The sequence below is a fragment of the Drosophila persimilis genome, unplaced genomic scaffold (assembly GCF_003286085.1).
Source record: "Drosophila persimilis strain 14011-0111.01,24,50 unplaced genomic scaffold, DperRS2 tig00000191-arrow-pilon, whole genome shotgun sequence".
Lineage (NCBI taxonomy): Eukaryota > Metazoa > Arthropoda > Insecta > Diptera > Drosophilidae > Drosophila > Drosophila persimilis.
The window spans coordinates 12,284,550-12,307,959 of record NW_020825298.1 but is presented as its reverse complement, the minus strand read 5'-3'; the positions used below and the strand labels follow the sequence as shown (position 1 = coordinate 12,307,959).

The window sequence follows — 23,410 nt, the reverse complement described above, 5'->3', positions numbered from 1 at the left end:
TCAGCTGTCTGTCCGTGACGCCACTTAAATACATGCGCACACAAGCACAACACACAATGCTGGGGCACAGTGGCGCAAACGTCAATGAAATGCAGCACAAAAAAGAGAGAAAGAAAAAGAAAAGTAAGAAAACAACAATAACTTCAAAGAGAAGGAAGGCCAATTATCCTGGCGAAAAGATCGTTGCTATAGCAGCGGGCCCATATTGGGAGGTCCTGCATGTAGGATGTCTCCGTGAGAGGTGGTAGAGCGAGGAAATGGATTTATCGAGCAGAAAAATTCCTATAATTTCAAGTGAGATATACATATATAAATCCAGGAAGGCTGATTGCCAATTTGCATGTTGCGATTTCATTTAATACTGTAAGAAACGGAGATGGCTTGAACACAGTCCTCAAAAAAACACATCTAGAAACACCTTTTCGATTAAAAAAGCTTCATTCTCCCTCCGTTGACCGCTTAAAACAGTGTTGACAATGCAAAAGGGTTTTGAGCTTTCAAATTCGAATTTTCGAAGAATAAAAACCGATTCGATCGCTAATATTTCATGCATTTCCAGCACTTTCGTGTTTGAATTCAAATTCAACTATGAAATGTCCTAGCTTTAGAATTCAAAGACCTTGCTTTAGGTCACGGAAATGATCCTCCTAACCCTTGATGAATCCAAAAACCATTTAACTGAAGTAGAACCCCCATCAAATTGAAATTTCAATTGGATTTTCAACCCCACATGATACTTGGAGTGCCTGGTGTACGAGTATGTTTGTATTCCGTGTTCTGGTCACAATCAGTGGCTCTCTTTAACAGATTTTTGCTGGTGCCGATGGCCTAAGGGGGCCGGCCCGAGAGTTCCCTTGAAATATTCTGCTTAATGAAGCAACGACTGCGTTTCCTGCCTCAGCCAATTTGGTGTGAGTGTGTAATTCTTTAGCTATTACGGATACCCAACCAACCGAGCAGCCGCCCATCCTCCTCCAGCGTCAGTGCCAGGCCCTTGCTCAGCTCCACTTTCAGTCCCCCCGCACACACAGCGGCACCTGTGACAGTCAGGCGGCCAGACGACAGACAGCTTGGGGGATGGGATACTACCAAGGGACTGGCATAAAAAGTTACGCACGGACTCCTTCACTCCCCCAACACGACCTAGCCTTTATAAGCCACCTGCCAAAGCAAGGGACGAGACGAGGCTTTCAACGTTTATCTGCGTTGAGGTGGTGGTGGCAGTGTCGGCGGCGGCGGCGGCGGCAATCAGAGCCAGTCATGGCCGTGTGGCGCACTCACATAGCACATAGCACACAGCGCACAGCACACAGACACCATCTTCCTGCCACCACCATCATTTCCGCCACACTTCACCCGTAGCGCCAACAACAGCAACCACATTGCTCCACCACTTTGGCAACAAAATGTCCCACAATTACCACTGAGGCCACATCCACATCTAACGAAGCCGATGATGATTCCTATGACAATTTTCTATAGCTGGCAAGTGGCAACTGCTCAGCGACTGCTGCTCCTTGCTTCTGCTTTCCGTCCCTCGAGCTCTTGGGGTTCAAGCCACCTCCAACCCCAAGCCAAGTCCAAATCCAACTAACAATCAGACATTGCCACCGCCACTCGTTGGGGCTGGCTGCTGCAGGCCGGGGCCAGTCGGTCGCCAATGTCCGTGTCCCGTGTCCATGTCCATGTCGGTGTCCAGTGTCCCTTGTCCGTGTTCCGTGTCCATGTCCGTCCCATGCTGTCCAACGTCCAACTGTTTTGTGTGCTGCGTCTCACCATTCCGATCCCGTTATCATGTCTCCAGTTTCAAAGTTTTCTCATGTAACCAGCCACGGGAGGAAGCGTCCGTAACGGGCAGCAGGGATCAGGGCATGCCAAGGGGCGACACAACCAGCAGACGGTCGCACGTAACGGATGAATGGGCGGACGTGGAGCACCACACCACACCACTCATACTCATACTCACACTCACACTCACACCACTGCAGCGGCATTGCGGCTAAAAAGCCATACTATGCCATGCCATGCCATGCCAATGCTTCAAGGCAACCAGAAGCAGCCACAGCACAGTCATGGAATGCCTAAATACGGCAACAACAACAAGCGGATTGGGTTGTCTTTGGGCTATAGGAATACCTACTGAAATCCTTAGGCTAAAACTTTTCAAATTCAAATTTGAATTCAAACACGAAAGTGTTGGAAATGGTCGAAATATCGCTTTATCGATCAGAGGTACACGATCGAAACAGTTCACATTCTTCGAAAATTCGAATTTAAAATTCGAACAGTTTTAACTGTATTTTCCTCTCTTTATTGGAGTTTAGTCAGCATTTGGGTAATTTCTTCCGCTTTTAACAAATTGATTTAGATTGAAATCGTTTTATCGGAGATACAATATACCCCACACATTGACCAATAGCAGGGTGTACTACTAGAGCAACATCCACGCTTCAGACGACACTCGCCAAACACCATGGAAATGGAGAGCAACTGCTGCTGTTCCACTCACACTCCCACCTCTACCATCTATCCCCACATCCATCCGCACACCCACAGCCACAACAATAAGGAGTAAGCTCCATCTCGACCCTTCGCCCCGCCACCCGACCTCTGGCTGGCTGTCTGTCTGTGTGTGCGGGTGTGTGCGTTGTGCGGGTGTGAGAGTGTGCGAAATCAGCCGGTGCCGCCTGTTCGTCTGGCTTCCGTTGAGTGTGTGTGCATGTGTATGTGTTGTCGGAGAGTTGCCTGCAATTATTCCGTTAGTGTTGGGTCACCCCTCCCACTCACCAATCCACTCCACTCCACTCTCCTTCCCCACAACCCCACTACATCCATCCACACACACACACACACACAACAAAGCAGAGGAGAAAAGGCGCGTCCGCATCGCTCGTTACTCACACCAACAAGTGCAGCTGCTGTTTTCCTTTGGGCCTTCCACTCATCCTCTGCGAGTCGTCGTCCTGTTGCCGGTTGCCTTTGCTGTTTTTGTCGACACTTTTTTCACGGCTTGCTCGCTTGGCTGCTCTTTCGTGCGTTGCCAGTGCCAGTGCCAGTGCCAGTGGCAGTCCCAGAGCCAAAGCCTTATTCCTCCAGCTCCAACCATCAACAATTTCAACCGCATCCCCATCCCCAACCCAATCCCTCCTGCTGCTTGTTTTTCTTTGGGGTTCGCGCTCAGTCGTTCGTTGAGCTTTGCCTTGGCTGCTCTCCACGCCCTCTCCCTCCCTCTGCCTCCTTCTCCCCTGCACCATGCTATTTGCCATCGTCCTTTTTTGCCTGAAAATCAAAACACACGTCTCGGCGTGCGGCGCACATCTGCATGGAATTTCTAAAGTACGTGCCACGGACAAATGGACGGCAGCCATCGCCATCGCCATTGCCATCTTCTGCCACAACCGCCAGGCAACTTTGGCGCTGTGCCGTGCTCTGCTCTGCTGTGCTGTGCTGTGCTGTGGCACATTCATGGATTACATAGCTACTAGTCGTACCAGCAGCCATTCCTATTCCGTCGTCGCTTGTCTGTTTGTATATTTGGCGGCATGGCGGCATGGCGGCGAGAACGTGAACCGTAACATGCAGAACCTTTAGTGAAAAGATACACTAAAAGAAAAACTCGCTATCGACCTGCATCTCTTTTCTTCTCTTTGGTGTAATTCGAATTCGAATTTAACAGGAGTAGTTTTGGTAATGAGAAAAAAAGCTTGGGCTAGCTTGATAGACTCTGCGAGAGAGCATATCTGCCTGTTTTGCTCTCTTCGCGATCTTCCTCTCCCAATCAGTACCTGTCCTTTAATCCTATTATCTATATACTATGTACATAGCTGCCACAAGCCTCGAATTCAAATATCTATCTAGTAGGTATTTTTTTTGTCCTGTGCACCTCGGGCTAAGGCGTTGCGGCCTGCGCGTGCGGTGTTCAAGCTTGGCATTATAATTTCTTGCTCCGCATAGAAGCTCACACACATACTCACACAACGCCACCGTGTAGATTCAGGGCGCACATTTTAACACTCTCAACAATAAACAGCATGTCACTTAGCTCAAACTTCAAAAGTGCGCCAGTCTGGGGCTCTGGTCCCGGGGCTTGGGCTACGGCTATAAGTAGGATTTGAGCATGGGCAGCGATTGGGTGGATGTGGGGCAGGAGGAGTTGGAGGACCTCTCCAGGCCTCCGCCGAGAAGGAGTCATCGTCGCAGTCACCGACATCGTTATGCGAATGCCGCCAGCATGCTTCCGTGCCGTGCCAAAGTTTTTTATTTGTCATCGTCATCGTTGGCGGCAACGGAATTCGCCTGACAACACGACGGCGACGGGGGTGACGGGAGCGACGGGAGCGACGGGGGTGGCGGTGGCGGCGACAACGACAAAGTTCTGCACCCGCGTTGCAGGGGGGGGGTGGGGAGGGTGGCTGGCACCGGCGGGTGCGAGTTGAGTTGAGGTCGTTGATGGGTGCTGGCGATAATAAACAGACCCAGACCGAGCGCGAGCGCGGGACACACACATCCGTACCGTCACCACCGCACCACTCAAGACGAGAGCCTGCGGCGAAACGGCATGAAAAAGGCGCGCACACTGAAACTGAAGCGTGGCGTTGTGGGGCACAGAACGTGCTCTGGTCCCTTAATCAGCTGGAAGAGAAATACGAAAAATACCCCAACAAGTATGCTACAACACTCATGATTGCTCTTTATCCTGGAATAGGAAATAATCGAAATTTTAGCTAAAAGTAAATCTTATAAACCACTGATTGTATTGTAATGCAGGCCAAAACAGTGTTGGAAAATGTGATCATACATTATTGGGTGAGAAAATGGCGAAGATCCTAGCATATTATCCCACTGTACTTGTAAGCGGTTTGATTGTCATGGCAATTCGAAAGCATTTGTCGGTCGCTCGCCCCGCGCAGACACAAAATCTCACACCCAACCACACGGACCCACTCCAGGAAACTCGGTCCCGTGCCCCACTCTCTCCCCCCGTGGCGGCACACAACTGAGCAGGAGCAGCCACTTGCCACATTTGGCTTTCTGCCAGAGCCAGACTCCAGGACTCGTGCTGGCTGAGCCGGCAGTGCGGTGGGTGCGGCAACGGCAACGGCAGCGGCAACTAAAAATGCGACGTGCGAGATTATCGTGTCGCTTGTTGGTCGTCCCCATCCGTACACCAACACCCGTACATACGTACACACACAGACACCCCATCCCTTTGTTGTTGGTGTTTTTGTGGCTGCGCACAAACTCTCCACCCACTCTGCCAGTGCCACTGTATCCTGGCCCCCATCCCACCATCTCTTCGACAACTTACTGGCGCTGACGGAGGCAACTGCTGACTGCTACTTATGGCGTTGATGATGGCACAATGACAACAACAAGTAATTCTTCGGTTGAAGTGTGGACTAAATGATACCTAGATCATGTTCTAAAACTGAAGACGGATCCATTCGATTAGGGCTTTGAAAGAGTGTTGCAAAACGGCACGAGGATTAAGTGTGTTCTCAATCTAGATCATGTTCTAAAACTAAACATGGCTGTATTTTCTAACAGGTTTCAAAGTATTGTAAACTAGTTTGGGGATGACTTGGTAAACGATCGGTGAAAGGGTTTGCTTTAAAAAAAAGAAGAAATAAATATTTAAGGATTTAAAGAGGACATATTTTGCCCCAAAGCCCAATATAGACATCGCATCCAGCAGCGTGTCCCTGCCAGAAAGTATGCAGCGTGCGCACGCGAGGATAACGACTCGGCGGAGGAGGACAACAAGCCCCACAGAGTGTATGTGTGTGTGCGTGGGACGAAAACAGGGGATGGGGACAGCGACAGGCGAAGCGCACGATGAAGCGGGCTGGGAGCAGGGGACGATGTGCTGCTCCTGCTCCTGCTCCTGCTGCTGCTGCTGTGCTGTGTGCGACTAATTGGGTGAGAGAATGTGGGTGCTTAAATTGGTTTCGTGCTTTCGTGTGACGCGTGCGGAGGCGTGTAAAGCTTTTGCCTCGGTGTGCGTGCGTATGTGTGGGTGTGTGCGAGTGTGCAGGCGACAGGCTGCCCTGCTCCTGGCCCTCGGTTTTGTGCTGCTGTTGTTGTTGCTGGCATGAATGCTTGATGGCGTGACGGCAGCCGGTTGTTGCCAGCAATTGGAACGAACGCGGCAAGGGGGGAGGGTGGGGGGCCACAGGACACAGGCCAAAGGAGGCAACGAGGACGAGGACGACGCCGCCACCGCCGCCGCCGACTACGACTCCGATGAACGAAAAAAAAAAGCAAATACAATTTGCCTCGCCTGGATGTGAATTTTATTTTTGCGTGCTTTCTTTTTCTCTGCTCTCACAATTTTACTTTTGTTGTATTGCTCTGTGCTTGGGATTTGCGGCGGCGGGGAAGGGAAGAGGGAAGCGGGAGTTCGTGCAAAGACTCTTCATACCCCCACCCCCCGCTGGCGCAGCTTGTTTATGCCATTTTGTTTATGCTGCCCACATGACGTGCACTGCGCACTTTTTGTTCATTTTGTTATTTTTTAGTTCTTCCACCTGATGGATGGAGTGGGAGGGGGAGCTGGAGCTGGGGGGAGCTGGAGGGGCTGCGTGGAGAGGAGTGGCGGAAAGATGGTCACATTGCATACAGAATTCATTCACTCTTCTTGGACGACGATGAGCTATTCCTACGCGCCTCATCCAAAATATTCGTATCCTGTACGAGTATGATCATGTGCTCGTTCTCAGCGGCCACCAGAATCTCACTCTTGAGGGTTCGCATACGCAGATACGTAAGCTCATCCGTAGGTTCGACCTCGTGCACTAGCGCCCGTGCCATCTTCACCATCGGTCGCATTTTTCCGGCAAATATGCTGCTAGACGTAGAATCCATGGATGTGCGAACGGCTTCGCCTTCGCCATTGACCAGTATAGCCCCCATGACGCCCGGCAGTTTCAACAGGCGATCGAACGTCGTCTCAACGTCTGACATGGCGATGGTAGTCAGAGCGAGATTTTTTTCTGAATTTGTTGATCTTTTGAATAGGAAAACCAAATCTTTAAGCCATTGGAAAATTTTGTTAGTTTCAGTAAAATTTGTATGGGGACTTATCTGAGGCATTTTTATCAAAGCCTGCCTAGATGTTATAAAACGATCCCTAAGAACATATTGAATTTGAATCTGTTTCAATCACCACAATCCCAGAATCGCAGTTGATTATTAATCCAATCAGTTGTCCAATTAACTCTTAGATTTCCGAGTCCATGAGGAAGTTGCCACTCCATTTGACTAGCGTTGCAGGGAGTCCCGCTCAACCCCTTGACTACGGCTATAGGCATGGACACATTATGCAAGCCTTGCAGAAGCCATTCGCTGGAGTCCTTGTCAAAGGTTGGACCTTATCCGGCGTCACAGCACGCGGCACGGCATTGCCTGCACAACCCCAAAAACGCATCGAGGAAAAGGAAGGAGGGGGCGAGCCGTGACGAGACGAGGCGCCACTCCCCATGCTGCAGAGCAATCATTTCTGGCAGCATGCTGCGTTGCCTGGCGGCGGCAGCCAGCACAGACGACGACTGTCGACGGCGGCTGCGAAGGTTGGGGGTCACGTAAATGGCGTTGAATTACAGCCCGACAATCGAAGCGTTGAAGTCTCGAACTTAAGAGTTACGTCTGCGCCACCACCACCGCAGAGCACACGGCCCACACCCACACAGCCGTGGCCGCCCCACGCCCACTCCAGTGCCGCTGTGTGCATCATTTATAAGCCCGGCTAGGCCACAGATTGTCTCGGCGGCAACGGCAGCGGCGACGACGGGTCGAGTCGAGTGCGCACGCACGCCACCAAGCCGATGATGAGCTCAGGACGGCAACAACAACAAAAATATAACTTTATGACTGTGGGTCGTTGGGTGTCACGTGCGGGTCTGGGTCCGGGTCCGGGCTTGCATGTTGTATAATTCATTTGCTGTAGTGAACCCCTTTCGGTGTGCAGAACTATTTATTCAATAATTCGTCGTAAAAGGTTAACACGGAGGAACGCCATGCCATGCGGTGAGACCACGGATCTGGCACAGCGGCGCCGGAGGACCCTCAACTGTTAGAAATTCCTAACTTTAGTCAAAATGTTTGTGGCATGTGTGCCCATATTTATATATTACTTATATATATATTACTTACCCAATGATTTCAGGTGTTTTTCCATCGTAAATTCACACTGAAACGTGATCAGCATAAATGGCGCCTTTTGTCCAACTCTTGTTGGCGGCTTTTTTTTAAGCCAGAATATCCATTCAGCATGCCCTTCTAACAACCCGCACATCGCGCACGCTCGGAACACTATTCCTAACCGAGTATTAAACTAAAAACACTCATTATTAGCACAATTATTAGAACAAAGCCGACTTAAAAATAAGCAAAAGGAACGGTAAATAATATGCAGTGGCTGCCAACTTTTGGCAAATGAAATTGGCGCCAGAAATAAGTGACATGAGGACTGCCAATCTGTGCAAGAAATCAGCTGTTCAAAATATACCAAATTTGGTATTGTTCGCACTTTTCAGTGCTGTAAAAGCGGTAAATATTTTTGAAAACCAATTTAAAAAAAGCAACAAATAAAATCCATTTAAATAATTGTAAAAAACTGAAAATAAAATGAAGTTCACCATACTATGTGATTTCAGCAAAGTTGGATCCAAACTACAGCTGGTCGAAAATTATATTTGTTCTTTAATTTCTTTTTAAACGTTTAAGTACACTATGTAACACTTAAGTAACTGTTTCCATATAGAACACAAATATTGTCATGTTAGCACGTATCTGCTATAGTTTTGTAGAGGTATTCGACTGCGGATGTTAGACGATGCTTTTCTGGGCCTGAAATGATGTAAAAATGAACACTTTCTTATAAATGAATATTTAGTAGTACTTACATCCTGTGCCACCTTAAGTAAATGCTCGAAACTGGATTTTCCCGTCTGCATAACCATGCCATGGAACACTTTACTCTCGGACTCGGTCAAGAGCTCGTAGGGGGATCCGAACTCCACAACTCTGCCAGCATCCAGAACCATAACCTTGTCCGAGTCCATAATTGTGTTCAGGCGATGGGCTATCGTCAGGACAGTGCAGTCCTTGAACTTGTTGCGAATGGTGGTCTGGATGAGGCCATCCGTCTGGGGATCCACATTGGCCGTGGCCTCGTCCATCACCAGAATGCGATTCTCGCGCAGAATGGCACGGGCCAGGCACACCAACTGACGCTGACCCACGCTGAAGTTTGTTCCCCCTTCGGAGATGCTACTCTGTAAGCCCGTGGGCAGCTCGGAGATTTCCTCTTTGAGATGCACCTGAAAAAAGATGAAAGCATGAGTGTCTCCTTCAAATATTATGAGAGTAATTCCAAATCATACCTCTTCCAAGGCCTGCCACAGCTTATCATCCGGGTACTGCTCAAAGGGATCCAAATTGTAGCGCATTGTTCCTGAGAATAGCACCGGTTCCTGTGGAATGATTGAGATCTTGCTGCGCAGATCGTGCAAACCCATCTCCTTCGTGTTTCGCTTATCGATCAGAATGGATCCGTCGTTGTAGGACAGTCGGAACAGGGCATTGATCAGGGAGGACTTTCCCGCTCCCGTGCGTCCGACGATGCCCACCTTTTCGCGCGGTTTGATGACAAAATTCAGAGACTTGAGCACGGTGTCCGTTTCGGGATCGGGCGCATATCTCAGACTCAAATCCTTGGCCACCACTTGACCCTCTTCTGGCCAACTCTTAGGAGGCTGTTTGTCATTTGTCGATGAGAAATCGCCTTCTGCGTCCAAATTCTTATACTCGAGGACACGCTCCACCGATGTCATTGAATTTTCCAGCTCGGCCGACTGTCGCATGCCCCACTGAACCATTCCCGTCATGCCCAAGGCCTGGGTGATGGCCAGGCCAATCTGGCCGGGATTGCCGACTGGCGGATTGAAGAAACTATTGAGAATCACCGAAACCACATAGGCCACGCAGAACAGATCCAAGTAGTAGCCAAAGGCACGACTGGTCGAGATGAACGTGTAGTAGCCGGAGCTGTGCAGATCCTGATAGTTGTCGTATTCCCGAATCAGTGTCCTTTGGGCGCCCAAGGCCCGGATCGTGGGCAGGCCGTTGAGCGTGGCACTAAAGTGCGAGTACATGGGCGAGCGTGCCACCGCCTCGAGGCGCTTCACATCTCGCGACGTCTTGAGGTAGAACTCCCGCCAATAGTAGAAAGCCAGCACCATGGCGATGGTGTTGACTAGGTACCAGGGATTGGTGAGGCACAGAACACAGATGATGCCCGTCAGCGTTAGAAATATCTGAATGCAGTCCAGCATCACGGCGGGCAATATCTCATCCACCTGCCCAAGGTCCATGGCGAACCGGTTGAGGATCCTTCCGGAGGGATTTGTGTGAAAGAAATACAATGCCGTTCGCGACACACCCCGGAACATGGTGTTGTGGAGCTCTGTGGACGAGTGCATGGTCATGCTGAAGAACAGCAGCGTGCGCAGCATAGCAAAAATCACCAGCGAAACGTTGATGGCAGCAAAGTAGTAAATGTCCAACGAAGAAGAAGACGTGGCATTGTTCTTTACCCTGTAAGAAGAATAATTGTACTTATTAAAGTTTGCTTTGATCATATATTCCATTGCTCACCAATAGGACAGAAAGTAATCCCCGCCAGAGGCAAGGAGTTGTGTGCCAGCGCACAGGACCACCAGCAGGGCAAACGTTATCAGCCCGCAGCCCGCTGCAAAATATTTCTTGTACATTGCCAGGCCGATCGTGCCACCACTTCGCGACTCCTGCACCTGCACCGAACTCGGCTTCGGTTTCTCCTTTTCCTGTGGCACCAACGAATCCTGGGAGGAGGCACTGCCCGTGCTTTGAGTGCTGCTCTGGCGGGAGAGTGACTTATTGTTCTCCTCAACATCGCCAGCTCCGCTCTCCTCATTTTGGGTGCTCTCTGCCAAGAGTTGAGCAAAATCCTGGCCACTCTGTAGCATTTCCGCATAGCTACCGATGGCCGTGATTTTTCCTTTGTCCATGATCACAATCAGATCGGCCTGCTCCAGGAACTGCAGCTGATGGGTGACCAGAATTACTAGTTTTTGGCGCAGGAATCCCCGCATGCATTCATCGAACAGATGCCGACCCACATGGGTGTCCACAGCGCTGAGGGGATCGTCCAGCAGGTATACATCCGCCTGGCGATACACAGCCCTGGCCAGGCTGATCCTCGCCCTCTGGCCACCCGACAGCGATGCTCCACGCTCGCCCACAATAGTTCCATCGCCATGCAGCAGCTCCAGGTCTCGCTCCAGGGCGCACTTCTTCACAACCGTGCGGTAGCGTTGCTTATCCATGGGCAAACCGAACAGAATATTGTCCCGCACGGACGCGTTGAAAAGCCACGGCTCTTGGGAGGCATAAGAGAATCTGCCATGCACATGGACACCTCCCGCTTCGGGAGACAGTTCTCCTAGAATGGCTTGGATTAGGCTGGATTTGCCAGCACCCACTGGTCCTATGACGGCCACCAATTGCCGGCGTCTCAGTGTCATGTTGATGTTGTCCAGGACTGGCTCATGGGGCTCTGGACTCCAGCGTGCTCTTAAATCCTTGATATCCACTAGAACATCGGGCTTATATCCATCTGCGATTTGATCTGATTTCTGCTCCTTCTCTGTCAGCAAATGTTGGCTTTCGGCGGGTTCTTCTTCCGCTTGATACGGCATATGATCCACATCGGGCTCGTCGCGCAGCATAAAGGCCTTGATGCGGCGCAGCGAGACCAATAGTTCGGAAAACTGTGACATTCCAGAGGGGAAGAACTTGGCCACTGTCCGCCGCAGAATGTTGTAGAAGGCCGTCACACAGAAGGCTCGCTCCGCTGTGAGTTCACCTCCCATAAGGACAAACCCCATGAGGCTGACAAAGATGGCAATGCGTCCCAGGGTGATCTCAAAGGACAGCAGAACGCCACGTAGCAAATTCACCTGACGAATGGAGCTCATCTCGCTGCGGCGCAACTGTTCGATAAGCCTGCCGAACGGCCGCTCCCAGGTGTACATCTTGATCACCTGTATCCCCGAAATGATCTCATTCATCATTCGAACACGCTGGTCCGTCCGCAGGGCGGTCTGCATGCGCAGCATGGAGGTGATTTTGCTCAGATACGTTTGCAGGGGCAAGTAGAGAACCAGGATGCCAATGCCCAAGAAGGAGGCCGGTCCGATTTGCTGATACAGAAAGTAGGCGGCAATCATCAGCTCCACCGGAGCCAGCCACAGGAAGTGCAAATGGATGAGCGCGCGATCGAAGCGATTCAGATCGTTGGACAACAGATTGACCACCTGACCGATGGTGGTATCGCCCATGGCAGTGCGGCTAAGGCGGAGAGCTTTACGGTAGATGGCACAACTGACGGCCACCCTCATCTTCATGGCCAGATGCTGAAATGTTAATTACTCGAGTTAATGAAAGTATGCATTCGGATTCGTTTTATAGTATCTTACCATCATGCCCATCATATAGGGATGCGTGAGGAGCACGCAGGACAGCACACATAGGATCAAAGCGACAGCATAGAGCTGTGCGGCTAAGCTGCTGCCTTCGCCATGCTTGCTAAACTCGGATATAAGTCCAGCCAGGATCAGAGGAACAGTGGCCCTAGAGGAACGAGGCAATTAAAATAATTATTTCCCATCAAATAAACTGTGAAGTCCACTCACCTTGTTCCCAGCTCTAGAGCGCCAAGCATCACGGCAGAACGCAAGAGTTCCCAGCGAAAGACGCGGAAAACGACCCGCAGGACACTGGGCTCCCTGCGCGAGTCCTTGCGGCGACATGCCTCCACTTCATCCTCCCAGGCTCGAAAGAAGCGATCGCCCAGGCTTTCTGCTTTATGCTCTTCGAGTGGATTGTACAGATCCGTTGGCTGCAGGGTCTTTTTCCGCCCCTTGAACAGTATGGGGAGGGCATAGCTGAAACGGAGAGAATCTTATGTAAATCTATTTCGCAATCGAGAATAATTACAAAAATATGCTACGAACAATATCGTATCGATAAGAGCTGGTTGTCTTCTCAGGTGTCTGTTTTTCAGCTTCGCTTCTGTTGTAATTTAAACGTATTTTTTATCACATATTCCCATATGTGATAACATATACAGTGCGCGTACAGATAAACACACACACATATATATAATTTCATTCTTAACGGTAACTGAAAAACCTGTGCATACCAGAACATTAGCGAGGACAAAATACCTGCCGACTCGCGGGGATTAGTTGGCAATTTGTTGGCCTGCATGCTTTTTTTAACTATTTTAACACAAAAATATGCTTGGGAATCACTTCCGGCGAGATGCTATTTCATCACCACACAAAAAGGGAGAATTTCATCACAGGCTATGCTGTAGCTGTCGCTGATACCGTTGCAGCGCTCTCTACAGTTCCAGCATTAGGATGTTAGGATAATGTTGTTGAAATATATATTTATTCAAGCGCGGCCACGTGATATCAAATTAAACACCCAAAAAACTTTCCATTCAACAAGTTGAAATCAAAAAACCGAGCACTTAAGCCAACCACGACGCCCCGCTTTTCCAATCATTCTGTTCGTTCATGTCGCTCCGCCGCACCAAAAGCTACCAAAACAAAAAAATCAATATAAGCTGAAATCAGCTGCTCGCCATTTGGATTATGGCCGTATGACACTACATACGCGAAAAAAGCGTTCAACGCGAGGGAGATATATATATGTAGATTTTTATTCGATCTACTCTTGAAATAGCCGGGATAATAATAAAGCGTAATTTAGATTTATGTATCAGTCTTTTTCTGTCCTTCAGATAAGAGTGATAGTTAAGTGTAGTGTCATACGATCATATCTATGTGCTTCTACATGTGTGTTTGTGTGGGGGCATTTTTAGTGCAAGAGTATGAATGTTTTTTCGGCATTTTTAGTATCTTATTTGTATAGTGTGCTCTTTGGGGTGGACTTTTATGACGCGGCGCCAAAAGATTTAACCATTTCAAAAGTCCCATCCAGCCAATCGATAACATCAATACACAATCAAATTAAAGGCTGATTGAGTGGCTTTTGAAAAGTAAACAATATAAATTGATAAAGCTACGGTAAGTGCTATCAAACGTAAATACAAACATTTTATATATTTTTTAAGGTGCTTCTACTTTAAATCAAAACTAAATCACATTCGGGTATATAATGTATAAACTTTATTTCTTTATGAAGGCACTTATTCTTTGCACTTATATACATTTAAATAAATACAAATATTAAATATAGCAACAGATTCCAAAGCAACTCGAAGAATTGATCTATAACTTCGGGCTCAATAAAGTGGATAGATCCATATCCATCCATACATATATACATACATACATACATATATTAATTCACACAAAATACGAAACATTCATACAAAAAACTCACAGATTCAAAAACATTAAAACTACATTTAAGCTACATATATAATGCCGACGACGGATTGGGTTACTAGCACCTCGGCTCAATTCCTTGACAATTCCTAGTTTTCTTTGTTATGTATTCGCCGAGTCTCAAGAGGGCAGACGCCGACTTTGCTTCTGGGCGTCTTCAAAGGCCTGAACAAATAAATGTTGAATGTAAATTCAGTTATTTACCGAGTAAATATAACATGGGCTTACCTTTTGTGCGACCTTCAGTAGGCCATCGTATGTGGCCTGACCCGTCTGCTTGACCATGCCGTGGAACACCTTGGTATCTGCGACTGTCAACAGCTCGTATGGCGCACCAAACTCCACCACTCTGCCGGCATCCATGACCAGCACCTTGTCCGAGTCCATGATAGTGTGAAGCCGATGGGCAATCGTCAGGACAGTGCAGTCCTTGAACTTGTTGCGAATGGTAGTCTGGATGAGACCATCCGTCTGGGGATCCACATTGGCCGTGGCCTCGTCCATTACCAGAATGCGATTCTCGCGCAGAATGGCACGGGCCAGGCACACCAACTGACGCTGACCCACGCTGAAGTTTGTGCCACCTTCGGTTATTTTGCTCTGCAGTCCACTGGGCAGATCGGCCACAACTTCCTTAAGCTTCACCTCCTCCAAGGAGCGCCACAGTTTCTCATCTTTGTACTCATCGAAAGGATCCAAATTGTAGCGCATTGTTCCTGAGAATAGCACCGGTTCCTGTGGAATGATTGATATCTTGCTGCGCAGATCGTGCAATCCCATCGCATTCGTGTCCCGCTTATCAATCAGTATGGATCCATCGTTGTAGGACAATCGAAACAGGGCATTGATCAGGGAGGACTTGCCCGCTCCCGTGCGTCCCACGATTCCAACCTTTTCACGCGGTTGGATAACGAAATTCAGCGACTTGAGCACGTACTCTGCCTTGGGATCTGGTACATAGCGCAAGCTCAGCTCGTCGAACATAATCTTTCCCTCAGCGGGCCATGACTTGGGTGGTTTCTTCTCCGGCGTGGATGCTTCCAGTTCTCCCTCTGGCTCAATGTCCTCGTATTCAACCACTCGCTCCACGGCAGTCATTGTGTTCTCCAGCTCGGCAGACTGACGCATGCCCCACTGGACCATTCCCGTCATGCCCATGGCCTGTAAAGAGTTGGTAAGATAAGTAAGACATGGCTTTGGGCGATAAGGTATTGTCCGGAGCGCACCTGTGTAATGGCCAGACCCACATCGCCGCCATTGGCCGGCGGATAGACAAAGAAACTGAGTGTGATTATCGCTATATAAATAACACAGAAACAGTCCAGCCAGTAGCCAAAGGCGCGCGATGTGCTTATAAACATGTAGAAGGCGGAGCTGTGCATATCCTGATAATTGTCGAACTCTGCTTCCAGCACACGCTGTGCTCCAAAGGCACGAATGGTGGAGAGGCCCGTCAGCGAGGCAGCCAAATGCGAGTACACCGGCGAGCGAGCTGCAGCAAAAAAGGTGTGAAAAAACAATGAAAACCCCCAAAATAAATGGTTTAGCACTTACTGATGGCCTCCAAGCGCTTGACATCACGTGAGGTTTTCAGATAGAAAGTCCGCAATTGATAGAAAATAATTCCCAGCACAACCGTGGGTATGAGAAACAGCGGATTGACAATCGCTATGACAATGACAATGCCGGCCAGTGCGAGAAAGATCTGTATGACATCCATCATGACGGCGGGCAGTATCTCATCCACCTGGCCCATGTCCTTGGAGAAACGATTCAAAATGCGTCCGGACGGATTCGTGTTAAAGAAATACATGGCAGCACGGCTAATGCCGTGAAACATGGAATTGTGCAGACTTATGGAGGCCTTCATGGCCAGATTGAAGAACAGAAATGAACGTGCCACCGTTACGACAATGGTCAGAATCGTAATCAGCGTGAATATGTAGGTGTCCAGCATTTCAGCGTCCACAGGCAAGCCCTGCTCATTCAGCCAGTGGGAGAGACGGTTCTCTAGCATGGGAGAAGAGCTCACTGTATCATTCTTTGCATTGCTGGAAAGCACAGCATCGTTTCCTTTCTTGGTGACCCTATAAAAAAGATGGTTGGACATTACTCATGCGGTTCTCTACAGCCCATACTTGACCCCTTACCAATATGATAGAAAGTAATCCCCCATCGATGCCAAGATCTGCGAGAACACACAGAAAGCCATCATCACGAAGAAGGCAAAGAAACCGCCGCCAGCTTTGAAGTACTTATTGTACAGGCCCAAGCCTATGCGACCCTCCGTCTGCCGCTCCTGCTGGACCATTTGATCTGCGCCGGCATCTAGCACGGAATCGGTTACAGATACGAGAGATATCTCGCTGTTGCGTCGATGATCGACCTGACTGCCAGACCGAGAGCGCGAGCGTTCCTCCGTCTGTTCTTCGCGTGCCTCTTCGTTCAGCATTGAGGCAAAGTCCACACCGGAATCGCGCAACGACTCGTACGTTCCCACGGCGCTCACCTGGCCCTTGTCCATGATGACGATCTGGTCGGCTTGCTGCAGAAACTGCAGCTGATGGGTGGCCAAAATGACTATGCGCTCTCTCAGATAGCCGCGCATACACTGCTCGAAGAGATGGCGGGCCACATGGGTGTCGACGGCGCTGAGGGGATCATCGAGCAGGTATATGGAGGTCTCTCGATAAACGGCTCGCGCCAGACTAATTCTCGCCTTCTGGCCGCCGGACAGCGAGGCACCGCGTTCACCTACAATTGTCTTGTCTTTGAACGGCAGCAGCTCAAAGTCACGTTCCAGGGCGCACTTCTTTACCACCTTCGTGTAGCGACGCCGGTCCATGGGCTGGCCAAAGAGTATATTCTGTCGCACGGTGCCGGAGAAGAGCCACGGCTCCTGGGAAGCATACGACATTGAGCCATTCACCTTGATCTCTCCCGACTCGGAACGCAGTTCACCGAGTATCGCCTGTATGAGACTGGATTTGCCAGAGCCAGTGCGTCCCACAATGCCCAACATGGTGCCTGGCTGGACGCGCAGGTTTACGCCATTAAGAGTGTAGTCGGGCGAGTGGACATCCCACTTGGCCTTCAGCCCGTTGATAATAATACCCGCTTCGGATAGAACGGCATTCTCATTGATCTTGCCCAGCGGCACAGGTACGGGCATCGGCAGGGGTGAGGGTAATAGCTTATCCTCGACTTCGTCGTGGTCCTCCTCTGTTTCAGCGTGAACAGTCGCCTGATTGCTGCCCGGCGTGTCCAGCGGCCAATCCACACTCTTGTCCGATACGTCCGTCTCGTCGGACAGCATATATTTCTCCACGCGTTTGATGGAGACCAGAGTCTCGGCCATCTGGGAGATGCCTTGGGGAAAGAAAACAGTCATCGTTGTGCGCAGGATATTGTAGTAGGCGGTGATCAGGAAGGCAATCTCGGGCGTGAGGAATGTGCCCAGCAGCACGTATCCCACCAGACTGAGGAATATGGAGACGCGCGTTAAGAAGATGATGAACGAGAGCAGGATGCCGCGTATGTAGGACACGTGTCGTATGGCATTGATCTCCTTTTTGCGGGCATACGCCACCATCGTCTCGAACGGCAGCTCCCAGGCATACATCTTGATCACCTGTATACCCGATATGATCTCATTCATCATCCGCACCCGCTCGTCCGTCCGCAGTGCGGTTCGCAGACGCAGCACAGAGGTCTTCTTGCCCAGATAGGCCTGCAGCGGGATGAACAGCAGCATAAAGGCCACACCAAACACGGCGGCAATCCCAATCTGACAAAAAATTAGGTGAATAAATGCTAGGTCAAAAGATTATCGCTCGCCGTCTCTGCTCACCTCCTGGTACATGAGAAATGTTATAAAAACCGTCTCCAGTGGTCCCACCCACAAGTAATGCACAAATATGGTTGCCAAATCCAGGCGTCCCACATCGTTGGACATCAGATTAACCACATGACCAGCTGTGGTGTCTCCCAGTGCGGTTTTACTCAGCCGCAAGGCTTTGCGATAGATCATGCTGCACATTCCCACACGCATTTTTAAACCTAAAAGGGATTCAAACCGGAATTATTTATATTTTTAAGGAGTCAAACCATTGATTACTGACCTACGTGCATGGTGCCCAGCATATACGGATGCATGATGATTACATTGAAAGCACTGCACAGGATTACACCGCCCGCATAGTAGTACGCCGCCTCGATCGACTCCGACTCCGAGCCATGAGAATAGTATGATATAAGTTTGAGCAGGAAAAGCGGTTGCAGCGTGCGCAGACCCAGCTCCAGGATGAACAGCACCAGTCCAAGCAGCCCAAAGTACCAGCCAAAGACGCGTAGCAGTGCCCGGAGCAGATTGGGACGCCTTTTGGCGCCCTGCAGCTGCTCTCGTTCCCAGGAAGCGCACAATTTGTTGCCCAGGGTCTCTGCAAAGAGTAATGCAAATTAATCAAAGATACGGAATTGATTGGGGCTACGGTACGGATCGGCTCTATTTATTCGGATTACGAAAACAATCAATGCCCCAGGACAGACACGGCTATCAATTTGAGAAAATGAAAAAAAAAAATGCACAGCTCACGGAACAATTAAAACCAACAAAAAATAAAGAGCACACATCAATTTACGCGGTCAACGAACATATGTATGTATGTATGTATGTACTATGTACATCGATCCGTCAAATGATTGGTTCTCGTGATTACATACAGTACGAGGCGAAACTATAAGGCAGTTACCATGAGTAGACAAGATTTTATAATCTAGGAACTGACGAACAAAACAGTGAACAGTAGGAATATCTAATTTCCCCATTTGCTATCTTATGTGACGACAACTCATTGTCTTAAGCCGTAAAACTGATATGTTCTCGAATCGATATGGATCGTTGATAATGGAATTTGAAAATAATTTAAAATGTTAAACATCACCAACCATTCCATCATGTGGTGTGGCGTACTATTTCATCATATTATTTAACATACCAGACTTGTGCTCTCTTAGGGCTCTATACAGATCCGTAGTGTCCAACGTGTTCTTGCGCCCCTTGATAAATATGGGCATGGTATACCTAAGAAAATGTACGGATTTAATACTATTTGATCCTTAACATTCCGGGGAATGTTTCTACTTACCAGAAGCATGCTGCTGATACAAAATTGGAACTCTCTCGCGGATTTTCCGGCAAATCTGCTGTCTTAATCGACTGCATTTTGTTTTTCTAGCTAAAGGAACTCTAAAATAAATACAAATATATATATTTCAGGCTAAGGTCAAGGTTTCAAGATGGTAATGTAATGTGTGTATAAGATATCTTGTTATCATAAGGTATAAGGTGTGTGCAACGATTCCCTGTTTGCAAAAAGCTCCGAATATGAATATTCAGGGTCAAAAGATGCATCGGTATAAGCCACACTTGCATTTTTAAAAGGAAAACCACGCAACCAGTCATTGTATAGATATAAAACCAATTCTGGTGAGTGGATGAATTCGTAATCGGCATCGCCCCTTTTCCCTTGAAAACAACCGCGAATTGACTTATCCAAACATGCCTTTTTTTGTTTTACTTATCAGGAAAGCGAATCGAATTCGTGTTGTCTTGACGACTGTTTATGATGTATGTATCTACTTATTTATGTATGTGGGGGTCGTCGCCGAGGGCCTCATCACGATGCGTCATTAGGATGATATTTAATTAATTTCCTTCCCGGGAACTTTCCCGCACAACTTTCTGGAAGGGAACAGTTATTGACATGCAAGCGGGCGCCATTGCGCCTTGTTGCTTCTCTCTCTCCTTTCCTTTCCTTTCCCCTGTCGTTTGTTTCATTCATTTGACCGAAAATAGGCATGCCTTTACCGTTTCTTCTTCAGTACAACTGTGTGGGTGCGTACAGCATACCGTACCACGTTGTAACTGAACGAAAAAATTAGCATATGTATGTACAAAGCATATAACGCCGAAAATCGCTTAATCGCAGAATAAACTAAAATTCATTTCAGATAAAGGCCAATTCGATGAGGTTTGCGCATTTGCTTGCCTGTAAATTATCTAATCACATGGATTTTTCACGTACACAAATTACCAAATCATCTTTAAACACAACACAATTATAATAATTGGCATGAATATGCGCTAGGCTAGCTAAACGGTGTACGTACATTTGTTTTAAATATTGTTTACATTTAACAATAACAAAAACTGGCGAATTACTCCCGTGGAACGTGGGAAACAAGAGATTTTGTAGAGCCGGAACGGCACGGCACACACACACGGCCTGTCCAACGTTGGCCTGTCGTTGTGCGGCGTTGGCAACGCAAAAATATAAAAAACCAAATAAACAGAAGAACAGAACCGTCCGCGCTGAAAAAAGGGCCGCTAGTGACGAGCAGCTGGCGACTATCAGCGCTTTTAATGCATGCGCGCCGCCATGTACATAAGCTTTTCTGCGAGTGTGTTTGTGTGCGGGGGAATGTACAATACCGAATCGACTTATTCCGATTGCATACGAGAGGAATCAACAAGTGTAATCAATGTTCATTAAATGCATACATACATACATTAAAATGTGTGCAAATGTATATCGCATGTGCAATATATTCCACCAATCCTGCTTTCCTGTAAACTTTTAAAAGCTTCAACTCCCCCGCCTTTGGGCAGCTTTATCAAAAACTTCTCCATTTCTTCTAGTATTCTATAAAATAGTTGATTTCCAGTTTATTTATGTTGGGTTTATTGGTTGTACATTGGTAAAATGTATGCTCCCACAAAATTGAAAAAGAAATTACCAACTAACGCGCGAATCGGGGACACTTAGGCAACCAGGGCAGAGGCGGTGCTCGATTCGTATTTCCAGTTAGGTGGCAGAACGCTCTTTGTCTTGTAGTAGCGGGCCAAGCGGTGGATTCTGGACTCGACCAGAATCAGACGGAACTTGCCGTCCTTGTCCTTACGGTTGCGCTCCAAATGCTTGCGGATGGCAACGGCCTTCTTGATCATGTGGTACAGATCCTCAGGAATGTCGGGCTTCAGACCCACCGACTTCATGATACGCAGGATCTTGTTTCCATTGACGAATCGCACCTGGGCAACTCCATGGGAGTCACGCAAGATGATACCTGGAAGCAATACAAAAGTGGCGTTAACATAACCTCAAACAACAAACACACACACACAATCATATTACCGATTTTCGATGGGGTCAAACCCTTCTTGCCGAGCTTCTTGATCTGATCCTTGACATCCTCAGCATTCAGCTTCAGCCAAGATGGCACTGTGCGTCTGTAGGGCAGAGCTGATTGGGAAATACCCTTGCTGCGAAGAAAATAATTTTGTTAGTTCATGTTCAGTTCAGGCGGCTGCTGTCAGTGTGTGTGTGTGTGAATACGTCTGCACCATGTGCTTGCCTTCGTGAACAATTTTAGGCTAAGAGCAGGGCCCGCACTGTAAAGTTAACATAATCAATGGATTCCCCCCGTGGGCAGGCACATTTTGCAAATCTATTTGTTCACACAGCTGCATTTTAAACTATAAATTTTACCCAGGAGCGTGCATACGACCCATCTTGATAGAGTTTTTTTTCCGAAAAGAAAGGGACAGTCAGTGTGACCGCGGATTTATCGATAAAATATACCGTCCGACCTTTAGAAATATACCAAAATATACAGTCTCATTAAAAAATATACCGAGAATATACCGTCGATTAAATTTTTTGATCGAAAACGGTCACCCTGGAAAGTGGAGACTTTAGGCACTTTGACAGCTTTGCAGAGTTGCTCTGGCTAGTATTTCCGATAACTTATCCGAGGAAAATAATAAAAATGCAGTCAAACAAATACAACGATTTGCTAGACCGGCTAGAAAATGAGGAATTGGAGGTAAGTTGCAAAAGATTACATGATTAAACTAGTAACTTTATCTATATATTCATTTCCACAGCAAGTCGAGCTGGGAGCAGAAGTCTATCAGCAATTAATGGCAATTTATCTCTACCAAAACAAACTGTATGTGAAATGAGTGTTTAACGCCGAATATAAACAACATTCAATCTCTTTTTAGAGCCAATGCCAAATTATTGTGGATGCGTATACCAGATAAACTGAAGGAGGACAAAGAATTGCTACATTTAAATCAGCTAAATCTTGCCTTGCAGAACAACAACTTTGCCGAATTCTTTCAAAAGATCAGATACGATTGGTCCGAGTGTGTCAAGCCAACAATGGAAGATCTCTTGGGTAAGGAGTGAAAGCAAGAGAGTTAAAAGCGTTAATTTAACAGCATATTTGTACAGTGAAACAGAGGGAGGAGCTCTTCACCCTCACGGGCAGCGCCTATGTTTCCATCTACCAGAACAATCTGCTACAAATGGCTCAAATGACTGAGGATGAGCTGAAAAATGCCGTCGCGGCCTTAGATTGGACTCGGGAACAGGATGGCGATGAGGTTATCTGGCTGCCCAAAGCCAAAGAAACTCCGCCCACTGGCAGGAACGATGATCAGTTGCTCAAATTAACCGAGTTTGTAACATTCTTAGAGAATTAAAGCTTGAATAAATTCACTGCTAAATATATTTTTTGTTACGTTTTATTTGTGTGACCTTTTTCGCTAAAACCTTTTTTTAGACAATTTCCAATAAAAGCAAGTATTTAAAATAAGCCAGTCAAGTAGAAAATGTATTCATTAATCAGATAAAATTATGTGGGCAGTGCTGAAAGATCTATCTAGCTAGTTATATTCGACGGAACATCAAAAAACGGGGAATACGTATATTCATCAGTATTTGAATTCATCAGTATATTTGCGGTATATTTTTAAAATGGACGGTATATTTCTGAGGGTCAGACCGTATATTTCTGACGGCCACACTTATAGAAAAAATTTGCAGCAAACGTCGTCGCATTTTCTAATCGAAGAATATTTTGTAACATATGTGGAAAAT

General features: G+C 47.8%; 5 protein-coding genes across 5 annotated transcripts; 1 reads left to right on the top strand and 4 right to left on the bottom strand.

Annotated features, from left to right (window-relative positions):
- Positions 1–6,565: 6,565 nt before the first annotated feature.
- Positions 6,566–7,729, bottom strand: LOC6604646 (dynein light chain roadblock-type 2). The gene is made up of 2 exons (XM_026988304.1): positions 7,600–7,729; positions 6,566–7,028 (listed from the first exon to the last, which is right to left on the bottom strand). The coding sequence occupies exons 1-2, from the start codon at positions 7,727–7,729 to the stop codon at positions 6,625–6,627; spliced, it is 534 nt and encodes a 177-aa protein (XP_026844105.1). The 3' UTR covers positions 6,566–6,624.
- Positions 7,730–8,680: 951 nt separating this feature from the next.
- On the bottom strand, positions 8,681–13,311 carry LOC6589656 (probable multidrug resistance-associated protein lethal(2)03659). The gene is made up of 7 exons (XM_026988844.1): positions 13,244–13,311; positions 12,735–12,986; positions 12,519–12,672; positions 10,657–12,455; positions 9,384–10,596; positions 8,904–9,320; positions 8,681–8,847 (listed from the first exon to the last, which is right to left on the bottom strand). Exons 1-7 carry the CDS (start codon positions 13,309–13,311, stop codon positions 8,827–8,829), a joined length of 3,924 nt encoding a protein of 1,307 aa, XP_026844645.1. The 3' UTR covers positions 8,681–8,826.
- A 906-nt stretch (positions 13,312–14,217) lies between these two features.
- Positions 14,218–20,812, bottom strand: LOC6589657 (probable multidrug resistance-associated protein lethal(2)03659). Its single transcript, XM_002014482.2, has 10 exons — positions 20,634–20,812; positions 19,610–19,710; positions 19,460–19,545; positions 18,584–18,901; positions 18,313–18,521; positions 16,613–18,249; positions 16,017–16,549; positions 15,689–15,954; positions 14,691–15,623; positions 14,218–14,627 (listed from the first exon to the last, which is right to left on the bottom strand). Exons 2-10 carry the CDS (start codon positions 19,684–19,686, stop codon positions 14,583–14,585), a joined length of 4,104 nt encoding a protein of 1,367 aa, XP_002014518.1. The 5' UTR covers positions 19,687–19,710; positions 20,634–20,812; the 3' UTR covers positions 14,218–14,582.
- Positions 20,813–21,162: 350 nt separating this feature from the next.
- On the bottom strand, positions 21,163–22,067 carry LOC6589658 (40S ribosomal protein S13). The gene is made up of 3 exons (XM_002014483.2): positions 22,013–22,067; positions 21,659–21,786; positions 21,163–21,590 (listed from the first exon to the last, which is right to left on the bottom strand). The coding sequence occupies exons 1-3, from the start codon at positions 22,033–22,035 to the stop codon at positions 21,286–21,288; spliced, it is 456 nt and encodes a 151-aa protein (XP_002014519.1). The 5' UTR covers positions 22,036–22,067; the 3' UTR covers positions 21,163–21,285.
- A 199-nt stretch (positions 22,068–22,266) lies between these two features.
- LOC6589071 (COP9 signalosome complex subunit 8) lies at positions 22,267–23,041 on the top strand. The gene is made up of 4 exons (XM_002014484.2): positions 22,267–22,349; positions 22,411–22,475; positions 22,531–22,706; positions 22,763–23,041. The coding sequence occupies exons 1-4, from the start codon at positions 22,293–22,295 to the stop codon at positions 23,011–23,013; spliced, it is 549 nt and encodes a 182-aa protein (XP_002014520.1). The 5' UTR covers positions 22,267–22,292; the 3' UTR covers positions 23,014–23,041.
- Positions 23,042–23,410: the final 369 nt, after the last annotated feature.

What these genes read in the sequence shown, in the direction of transcription:
- LOC6589657 (XM_002014482.2), bottom strand. Translation starts at nt 19,686, where the DNA reads ATGCAGTCGATTAAGACAGCAGATTTGCCGGAAAATCCGCGAGAGAGT. An exon ending in GCTGGGCACCATGCACGTAG is followed by an intron (nt 18,522 to 18,583) that starts GTCAGTAATCAA and finishes AATCCCTTTTAG; the next exon opens with GTTTAAAAATGCGTGTGGGA. An exon ending in CAAGCGCTTGGAGGCCATCA is followed by an intron (nt 15,955 to 16,016) that starts GTAAGTGCTAAA and finishes TTTTTGCTGCAG; the next exon opens with CTCGCTCGCCGGTGTACTCG.
- LOC6604646 (XM_026988304.1), bottom strand. Translation starts at nt 7,729, where the DNA reads ATGCACACAGCGGCACTGGAGTGGGCGTGGGGCGGCCACGGCTGTGTG. An exon ending in AACGCTTCGATTGTCGGGCT is followed by an intron (nt 7,029 to 7,599) that starts GTAATTCAACGC and finishes AATGGCTTAAAG; the next exon opens with ATTTGGTTTTCCTATTCAAA.
- LOC6589658 (XM_002014483.2), bottom strand. Translation starts at nt 22,035, where the DNA reads ATGGGTCGTATGCACGCTCCTGG. An exon ending in GGTCGTATGCACGCTCCTGG is followed by an intron (nt 21,787 to 22,012) that starts GTAAAATTTATA and finishes TTTTCTTCGCAG; the next exon opens with CAAGGGTATTTCCCAATCAG. An exon ending in TTTGACCCCATCGAAAATCG is followed by an intron (nt 21,591 to 21,658) that starts GTAATATGATTG and finishes TATTGCTTCCAG; the next exon opens with GTATCATCTTGCGTGACTCC.
- LOC6589656 (XM_026988844.1), bottom strand. Translation starts at nt 13,311, where the DNA reads ATGCAGGCCAACAAATTGCCAACTAATCCCCGCGAGTCGGCAGGTATT. An exon ending in TGTGGCAGGCCTTGGAAGAG is followed by an intron (nt 9,321 to 9,383) that starts GTATGATTTGGA and finishes ATCTTTTTTCAG; the next exon opens with GTGCATCTCAAAGAGGAAAT. An exon ending in TACTTAAGGTGGCACAGGAT is followed by an intron (nt 8,848 to 8,903) that starts GTAAGTACTACT and finishes ACATCATTTCAG; the next exon opens with GCCCAGAAAAGCATCGTCTA.
- LOC6589071 (XM_002014484.2), top strand. Translation starts at nt 22,293, where the DNA reads ATGCAGTCAAACAAATACAACGATTTGCTAGACCGGCTAGAAAATGAG. An exon ending in TAGAAAATGAGGAATTGGAG is followed by an intron (nt 22,350 to 22,410) that starts GTAAGTTGCAAA and finishes TCATTTCCACAG; the next exon opens with CAAGTCGAGCTGGGAGCAGA. An exon ending in TATCTCTACCAAAACAAACT is followed by an intron (nt 22,476 to 22,530) that starts GTATGTGAAATG and finishes ATCTCTTTTTAG; the next exon opens with AGCCAATGCCAAATTATTGT.